The 9,292-nt window shown below is 48.6% G+C and overlaps 2 protein-coding genes across 2 annotated transcripts; both read right to left on the bottom strand.

The window, feature by feature from the left end:
- Positions 1 to 269: 269 nt before the first annotated feature.
- HOXC5 (homeobox C5) lies at positions 270 to 2,023 on the bottom strand (the record flags this gene model as incomplete). The annotated part of the gene is made up of 2 exons (XM_084277268.1): positions 1,339 to 2,023; positions 270 to 484 (listed from the first exon to the last, which is right to left on the bottom strand). Exons 1-2 carry the CDS (start codon positions 1,796 to 1,798, stop codon positions 270 to 272), a joined length of 675 nt encoding a protein of 224 aa, XP_084133394.1. The 5' UTR covers positions 1,799 to 2,023.
- A 3,661-nt stretch (positions 2,024 to 5,684) lies between these two features.
- On the bottom strand, positions 5,685 to 7,364 carry HOXC6 (homeobox C6; the record flags this gene model as incomplete). The annotated part of the gene is made up of 2 exons (XM_084277226.1): positions 5,685 to 5,998; positions 6,965 to 7,364. The coding sequence occupies 2 exons, from the start codon at positions 7,362 to 7,364 to the stop codon at positions 5,685 to 5,687; spliced, it is 714 nt and encodes a 237-aa protein (XP_084133352.1).
- Between the last annotated feature and the right edge of the window lie 1,928 nt (positions 7,365 to 9,292).

Genomic DNA, 9,292 nt, shown 5'->3' with positions numbered 1-9,292 from the left:
TGTGTGCATGCTAATAAGAGCTCTCCTTTGTCTGAGGGATTTGTGAGGGTCCGGACTAGAGTCCAGCCAGCAGCTCCCTCCCCACCCATCCACCCCCCAAAAATAAAAATATCCAAGTTTTCTCAAGGTAGCTTCCACCACAAGTGATGCAAAATAGGAAAGAAACCCCCCAAAAAAGCCCCCATCCATAAAGAAAAGGGGGAAAAAAAATACCCACCCACCACAACCCCAAGCAAGGATGCTTCCCCCTCCCCAATCTGCGATCCCACCTAAAGAGTTTCTTTGCTTTTCAACTTGGAATCTTTCTTCCACTTCATCCTCCGGTTTTGAAACCAGATTTTGATTTGTCTCTCGTTCAGGCAGAGGTTGTTGGCGATCTCAATGCGCCTCCGCCGGGTCAGGTATCTGTTAAAATGAAATTCTTTCTCTAGTTCCAGAGTTTGGTAGCGGGTGTAGCTGGTGCGGGAGCGTTTCCCATCCGTTTCTGGGGGGAGGAAAAAATAGACAATAAAAGGGAAAGCACCGCACGAAAAGCCGAAGCTATTCTGGATGGGGGTTTAAACAATATTTTATTAATTTTTATATATATGTATATATCGGTTATTAAATGAGGAATACCCGGTTACAAATCTAGAACATACAGAAGTTCGCTGGACACGCAGGGAGTGGAGCAGCCTGAAATCTTTCGTTCCCCGACACCTTCAGCCCCACAACGTGTGTGTCGTGTTGTGTGTGTGTGTGTGTGTGTCCCCACTCCCTCCCTTCCCTTTCTAAAGCCCAGATCAAACGCATGTAGATGAGCCAGAAGTGAACCTGTTTCCTCTCGGACAATAAGGAAGTGTACAAAGGAGGGAAACATCTTTTCTTGGGGATCTTATCTCTTCTTCCCCCCCCCCCACCCCTTCTTCTCATCCCTGGGAAGGTGGAGGGGGAAAAATCTCCCCACGCTTTCCCTCCACCTTCTCTCTATCTATCTTTTTTTCTATTTTTTTTAGAAGCTCGCCCTCAAAGAACATGTGTATTCCAAGTTATTTTTAACCCCCCCTTCCCCAAAAAAATGGAATATTGCCTTTTATACACGTTTTGTTTCTATGATCCAATTATGCTGTCATAAATTTGGGCGTATATAGCCTCTAAGCCTTTTAGTGGACAGTTTTACGAGCAATTGATGCCTTAGTCGTAAAATTTACGACCTCAGGTTTTTTATTATTTGCCCCGTATGGCCTATAAAAACCCAAGGCAGGGGAAAAAAAAAAGGAGAAGGAGGGAAAAAAAAAAAAGAGGGGGGGGGAAAGAAATTTCCTGTGAAACCAAAATCAAGAAGCGAAAGTTTTTTACCATGGCTCATGTGTAGTTTGGTCATCCAGGGATAAATTTGTGGAGGTTGTTGCTGCTGCTGCAGTTGGGGTCCTCCTTGTTGTGCTGTTTGCACGGGCTCAGCTTTGATTTCACCCGAGCTCTTAGATCTCTCCTCCAGCGTCGTGTTAGCACTCTTCTGACTGTAAATCCCGGGATTTAGGGATGCTTGATCGTCTCTCGCTAAAGGATGCCCTGAAGAACCCATGACCGTGCAGGAAGGTCGCTCGGGGTTAGCTCGGGGGGTCGCAGACATGTCCAAGCCGCTCAGGGAGTTGGTAGCCCCGGAGGAGGGGAGGGTGATGCTTAGATCCAAGCCACCGTAGCGGTACCTGGGTGACTGAACCTCAGGCACACTTCCATAATTTCCATAACTTTGCATGGCATAGGCAGGAACAGTGGGACTTTGCTTATAAAACGAATTGGCGACGTAAGAACTCATGGCGGAGGAGGGGGAAGGAGAAGAAAAATAAAATAAGGGGAAGGGGGGGCCAAGAAAATTTGGGGAAGGGGTTTTTTTTTCCCTTCCCCCTCTTTTTTCCTTTTTTTCTTTTTTTCTTCTTTTCTTCTTTTTTTTTCTTCTTTTTTCCTTCTTTTATTTCCTTCTTTTTTCTTCCCTTTTTTTCCCACCCCCTTTTTCCCCTCTTTTTCTTTTTCTTTTTTTAATTTTTTCCCCCCAACCGTTTTGCTTGGGGTGATTTGTGGCCCTTTGAAGTTCAGGGGTGGGGGGGGTGTTGGGTAGGGGGGGGGTGGGGGGGCGCGTTTTGTTCCTCCTAAAGTGCAGAATTTATAGGTGGGGATTCTTCTTTCTTTTTTTCCCCCCCCTATATGCTCTGCCCAAATATGGGATATTTAAGTGGCGTCACGTGACGTCGCCGGCCACTCATCAATTTGCCTTGATGACCCCGGGGCGGATAATTGATGGGCGCCCGCGGAAGGCGCCGGGGGTGCGCGGGGGAGCGCGGGCGGAGCGCGCTGCGGGACGGCGAGGCGGCAGCGGCACCTAGCGCTGCTCCGCGGCAGCGCAACCGCAGTTCCGCGCCCCCCCGCGTACCGCACCGCCCCCCGCGGATAAAGAGGGGAAGGCGGGGGGGAGGTTAAGGGGGGGGTGATGTGAGGGGGTGAGAAAGGGGAAAGGGTGTGCAGCGCGCAGGCTGCGTCCGAGCTCCCTCCGCGCAGCGCTCCGCGATTTTCAAACAGCAGCACCAACAAAACAAAGTCTTTTCCTCGTATCCTTGCGCGCATTTTTTGTTCCATTTCCTCTCGTCCCAAACGCGCAGCTGCGCGGGCGCGGTGTGTGTGCGGGGGGAAAGGAGGGATGGGGGGAACCCCCCATTTGCCTTTAGAGTATTTCTTTGGTGGGTGTTTTATTTGTCGCTGCGAAGGGAGAAACTCGCCTCGATTTTAAACCGTGGGGTTCGGAGGAGGATGAGGAGGATTTTTGTCTGTCTTTTTTTAAATCGCACGAGGATTTAGGTGGATTAGGTGGAAAAAGAGCCACGTACATTCCCCGCGTTGTTTTCCGAGGGGTTTTGGTTTTTTTGGGAGCGGTGCCGGTCGGGGAAGGTCCTGAGCCTTGTACAGAGGCTGCTCCTCGTATATAAAGCTCCTCCGATGCGCCAAAGTTTACATTCCTGTTACCTTTCTCCCCCCTCCTCTCTCCACACACACACCCCCACCACCACCACCCCTTCGCAATTTATTGCTGGCAGAAGCCTGGATCTTCCTTGTCTGCTGCTGGCTGGAGAAACCAGCCCCTCTCTTCAAAGCGAAGGGGAAATAAATACCTTCAAATCTGAATTTCCAGCCCTCCCTTCTGCTCCGGAGCAGGGAAAAGGGGGGGAAAGGAGAGGGGAGGAGGGGGGGGAAGAGATGCGGTAGGAGACAGACAGCTCCGAGCCCCCCCTCTCCAGGCTTTGCCTTGCAGACCTGAGCACGTTTCCTTTCTGCTCCGTCTCCATGCAGCAGGCAGGGAAAAGCCTTGAATGCGCCAGGCTGTTACATACCGGCTTCGCTCTCTCCGGAGGCGCCGAGTTATACATGTGTGGTTGCGGATATATATCGGGGCTTGTTTGCTTTATTTTTCCTTTAAATATATTTTTTCCTTTCCTTTTTTTTGGCCTTTTTTTCCTTGTTTTTTTTTCTCCCCGACGTTCCAACCGCTTTACACCCGGGGAGCCTCCTGCTCCCTGAGCCAGGTCGTTACCCTCCTCTTGTTGCAAAACGCCCTTGGCTTCTCCTCCTCCTTTGGTGCTGTTTCCTTGGTTCCTTTCGTTTTAACAGAGCTTTGGGGTTGTGTGAGGGTTTCTCCGTGGTTTGTTTTGCTTTGATTTGGGGTTGAGGGGTTTTTTTTTTTCCATCATTCCTGCGCCTTGTAAAAATCGCCTGCACATTCCAGGCTGGAGACGAGCGAAGGATGGGCTCAGAGAACCTCCCCGGGCTGCATTTTGCTGGTTAATATATTTCCCCCCCCCCCTTTTTTTTTTTCATTCTTTTTCCTTTTATTTTGGGTTTTTTCCCCCCCTGGTTATGTTCAGTCAACACCAAATCCTGGTTGTTCCCTTCAAAAGCTTGAAGGGGACTTAAGCTGCATCCAGGGAAATCTCATCCCTGGCTCGGTGCTACCTACTGCTCAGCCCAGGAAACTCAGAGTGACAAAGAGACGAGGGGAAAAAATGCAGATTTGGGGTTGGGTTGGTTTTTTTTTTGAAATCCAGCTTTTCCAATGGTTCAACCGAGCCTGCGATCCACAGCAGCGGGGGTTGTTTCCCAGCGTTATATCCACGATTTCCGTTCTCCTTAAGGATGAGTTTCTGGATAAAAGTGACTCTTCATCCCCCCCCCCCTCACTCCCCGCACCGCCCCCCCCCCCATCCCTGGGAAGGTTTATGGGGTCGAAATAGAGTCGGTGGGGAGGGATGAGTTGGGGGGGTGTGATGGGGGGGAGCGAGTCCTTCCGCAGAGCTGGAGGATTGTCAGCTGTGTAGAGCTCAAATTAAATCAAAATAAGAATAAAAAAGAAGCAGAACCTTTGACCTGGCGTTTGACTGAGGAGGGTGCAATAAGAAATATATACTGTTTTGAACTTTGGAAATCCATTTTTAATCATGAAGCGAGAGGTATGGCATAGATTCCTGATGCCACCGAACAATACAGTAACAAGACTAATCCAAGGAGACAAAGCAAAATGTAATTATTTTTTCCCACCTTTTTTTTTCCCCTTTTTTCTTTTTTTTCCCCTTTTTTTCTCTTTTTTTTTCCCTTTTTTTTTTCCCTTTTTTGGGATACTCTTGAACGGGAGAGGTAGGAAAAGGAGAGAAGGAGCTGATTTTTTTTTCAGGAACAACACACAGAGAAGATAAGTGAACTTTCTAACAGGCTGTCATCAACACGAAAGGTTCCGACTGAAGCTCAGAGGCCATTCTATAAACTTTAAAAATAATATTCAGCTTTTATTAAATACTCAACATAGTCCTCTGGACATGACCTTTATACATGAGAGGGTGTAACACAAGATGTTGGATTTTTTTTTTTAATTATTATGATATTTTTTTTTCTTGTTTTGTTTCCTTTTCTACTGCTATAGAACTCCATTCACTTTTATACCGTGGAACATTACAGTGCTAAACATAAATATAAATACAGGTACCACAAACACAGTTAAAAATATTCACACAGAAACTGTCACAGTTTGTAGTATGCAGTGATGAGCCCAGGTATCTGCTTAAATACGAGGAGGATGCTCTCGGAAATGCTATATTTAGGTGGAAGGAGCTTTCTCGGGGGGGAAAAATCAGATTATTTTCCTTTTTAACCAGGGGAGGAAGAAGCGGCTGGGCAGAGGGCACAGTCCGACCCGGCACTGCGGAGGGTGGATGCCCAATTTTACTATGTGAAGAGGGGGGTAGGAGGGAGGGAGGGAGGAAGGAAGGAGGAGGGATGAGGAGGAGAAGGAAGGTGTGTGTGTGTGGAGGTGTTTGGGGGTGGGGGGCAGTGTGAGGTTTGAATCAGTCTTATCCCGAGTTAGATAAATAGGTGATGGTGGAGATGTGTGTGCGGGGGTGTCACTGGGGAGAGTGGAAGGGAGAGGAGGAGGGAGGGGGGGTGTGGGGGGGCTGTGTAGATGTGTGGAGGGGATGTCCACATTAGACCATATTTTTTACACACACACCCCCCTTCATTATGAATTAATTAATGTATTTTTTAAACGTAGCCAAACATTGTGCCAGTGATAAATACTGGGGAGGGGAGGGAAGGGGGGTTGGATAGCGGGGTCGGATAGGGGGGTCGGATAGGGGGGGTGTCCTGCCGCCGAGCTGTCACTTTCTTCACTCCTTCTGCTTCTCCTCCTCTGTCTCTTCTCGCTTCTCCTCCTTGGCCAAGCTGTCGGCTGCTGCGGCGGCCGCTCCCCCCCCCGCCCCGGAGAGGGTCGAACTCAAATTACTTTCTTTTTTCCATTTCATCCTTCGGTTTTGGAACCAGATCTTGATCTGCCTCTCCGTCAGGCAGAGAGCGTTGGCGATCTCGATCCGCCTCCGCCGGGTCAGGTACCGGTTGAAGTGAAATTCTTTCTCCAGCTCCAAGGTTTGATAACGGGAATAAATCTGGCGGCCCCGCCGGCGGTCGGCCCCGTAGCCCACTCCTAGGGATGCCGAGACAAAACAGACTAAAAATCGTCAGCCCGGTGGAACGCGGAGGGATGAAAGATGGGGGGAGGGATAGGGATGGGGATGGGGATGGGGATGGGGGGGGAGAGAAAGAAAAGAAAGAAAAAAAAACCACCCGCACCCGCGCAACCCCTCCGCCCCCGCGCAACCCCGCGCCCGCCCCGCTCCTCCTTCCTCCCCCCCCCCCTCTTCTTCCTCCTCCGCCTTCCCCCCCCCTCCTCTTCTTCTAGCTCCGGCCGCGGCGGCAGAACAGCCGCCTGGGCCCCCCCCCCGATACCCCCCCTTGAGAAAAAAAAAAAAGATACTTAAAAAAATATCTCCTTTTTTTTCCCCTCCCCCCCCCCTTTTTTTTGGGTTTTTAAAAATTTAATTAAATGAAACCTTTTGCGAGCAGCATTTTCTCCCGGGTCATTTTCTCCCGGGATGCTGCTGCTTCTCCCTCACCCTGACACCCCCTTTTCCCACATTATTCCTGCCAATTGGAAGATTTTTGGGGGGGGGGGGCGACACGACACGGGACCCGGTGTGTGTGTGTGTGTGTAAGGCGGGGGGGTGGTTTGATGTGTGTGGGTGTATGTAGGGAAGCAGCAGCTCCCCCCGGCCCCTCTCCTTGCGGGTAACCCGCCACCGCGCACTTCCCGCACCCTTCATTAAAACTTATTTTTACGCCGGTAATATTTTGTGCTTAACTCCCGAGCAGAGCTCGCTGCACTTTATTATAGATATTTTACACTCTCGAAGTCTTTTAATTAGAAAGAGCATAACAAGCCATATTTGCTTGCAACAACTTAACAAATAAAAGGCCTGTAGCTGCAACTGTGAAGGAGCTATATTATTGTTTTTATGGGGCCATAAAAAGTCGCTCAGCCTGTTCTGCTAGGGAGAAGGTCGTAAAGATGGTTCAGTTTATTTAATTTATATCTCCGAGCTGTAAAACTTACCACTGTGGGAGTTCATACGCTGCATCCAGGGGTATATTTGAATGCTAGTTTTTTGTTCTTGCGAAGTGTTCCTGTTTTGGTCACTGGTAAAATCCTGTGCGATTGATGTCTGTGTATTATGTCCCATAGAATTTTGCCTGCAGCTAGAAAGCATGTCTTTTTCTTGGTAAAAAGCATTAGATCCATAGTCATAAGGTCCTCGGCTGGAGCTAAACACAACATTATCTTGCGGTGAATAAAAAGGAGAAGAATAAATCCGGTTTTGAGCAACGGCTGCTCCATAAGTAGAAAAATGCCTGACAGGGTCATAGGCAGTTGAATTGAGGGCTACGTTGGGAAGCACCTCTTGGCCACTGGTTAGATGGCAGGATAAAGATGGGTTTGTAAAATAGGAATTCATATCGTCCTCTATACCTGGCTGTGTGATTTCTTTAATATTTATTTCTGTCTCCAGTTTGTAGTCTGAACTAGATTGTTATAGGGAAGGCTCTGCTCCAGGACAGACAAAATGACAAAGTCAGCTGACCCGGGGGGAGCCAATGGGGAGGCGGGTGTCAAAAAGGGAAAAAATTGCTTTTGCTTCTGTTGATTCCCTAGTTGAAACTAAGTGGGTATGGAAAGTAAGTCCTGCACCCCCAAAACCCCCCCAGCACCCCCGGGGTGACGGGGGAATGGGGAGGATGAGGTGGGGAGGGGAGCGCTCCTGGTGCCAGCGCTTGGGGGTCCTGCCTGGGGAGGCAGCTGGGCTGCAAAGGAGGGGGGAGGTGGGTATGTGTGTGTGTGTGTGGGGGGGGATGGTGTGTGTGGGGCGAGGTGGTGATGGTACAAATTTCTTAAGCCAGGCTTAACTTTTCCTTCCCCCCCAAACCCCAGCCCCCACCCCTCTTTTCCGCCGCTGGACACGGGGCTCTGGAAGCCCCGGCTGGGTGGCTGTTGCCTTGTTGCCTGTGTTGTGTTTGGTGTTTGTTTTGATTTTTTTGGTGTGTCTTGGCTTTTTTTGGGGGGGAGGGGGTTGTTTTCCTTTAGAAATGTTTGCTTAATATCATGTAATAAACCGGCTCAGAATCCCCAGTAATAAATCTCAGATGTCCACAGAATATTAAGCCATAAATTACCCTCTCTCTCTCTTTTTTTTTCTTTCTCTTTTCTTTCTTTCTTTCTCTTTTTTCCTTTCTCCTTCCCCCTCTTCTTGTTCTCCTGGAGCATTGGTCAATATTATGGAATCAAATGGTTGTGTTCCTGATGAGAAAATATTACATAAAGGGGAAGGGGGTGTGTGTGGGGGGGGTGGGGTAGGGGGGGAGAAGAACATGGCGACTTCTGAATTGATAACGTGTTTCAGAGCCTTCCCAAAGTATGTCCTGAGGAGGGGTAAAGGGTGGAGGGGTGGGGGGAGAAAGAAGACATCCAGCAAAGCAACACCCAACATTACAAACTCACGTTTAGCCTGGAAGTTGGATTATCTCCCCTACTTTGACATTTCTCCCCTCAAACGTTTCATTCACAGGGCTTGGTTAGGGGGGGAGTGGGGGGAAGAGATTTATTTACATTTTCAACACCACCAACTCCATCAGCAGTGTGGGGGGGGAAATAAAAAGGGGGGGGTGGGGTGGGGGAAAAAGAGATTATGTATTTAAAATAGGAACAAAATAGGAGAGAGAGAGAGAAAGAGAGAGAGGATTTGTGTTTGCAGTGGGCAGCCTGGGCTGGGGACGCAACCTCGTGTTTGTGTTTGCAGCAATTTCCAGTCGCAGATATTTACAACTGATTGGGAAACTTCTATTGCAAATATTTAGTTAGATGGGAGGGGAGGGAGAAGGGTGTGTGGGGGGGTGAGATTATATTCTATCTCCTCTGGGTAGATTGCACCTAGGACTAATTGAAATGAAGGCAGGCTAATCTAATTTTAATTTCAATCTAGAGCCATAAATTGCCCCTTAAATGTAAAACATACCTGCTGATCTGTAAATATTGCGAGGTATCTTTATCATTCTGCTGGCTTCCTATTTAAAAATCCCATTATGGCAGGGAAACCCTGGCCTCCTCTGGGGTGGGTTGTGTTTGTTGGGTGGGTTGTTTTTTGGGGATGGTGTTTTTTGTGTGTGTGTGTGTGTTGTGTGTGTTTGGTTTTAGTTTTGGGGTTTGTTTTTATTTTATTTTTTTTAAAGCCCACGATTTTATTTTAAATGTGAAGGTGCTGGGGGTGGGGTGGGAAGGGAGAGGAAGGTTTGTGGGTGCACACTCCAATTCCAAACTGAGAGTATTTGTTTGCCTTGCGCTCCATCAATACCCTTAATCCCACCACCACCCCTTTTATTATTATTTATT

Source organism: Gallinula chloropus, assembly GCF_964237585.1.
Source record: "Gallinula chloropus genome assembly, chromosome: 31".
Lineage (NCBI taxonomy): Eukaryota > Metazoa > Chordata > Aves > Gruiformes > Rallidae > Gallinula > Gallinula chloropus.
This window is presented reverse-complemented; position numbering and strand designations above follow the sequence as displayed.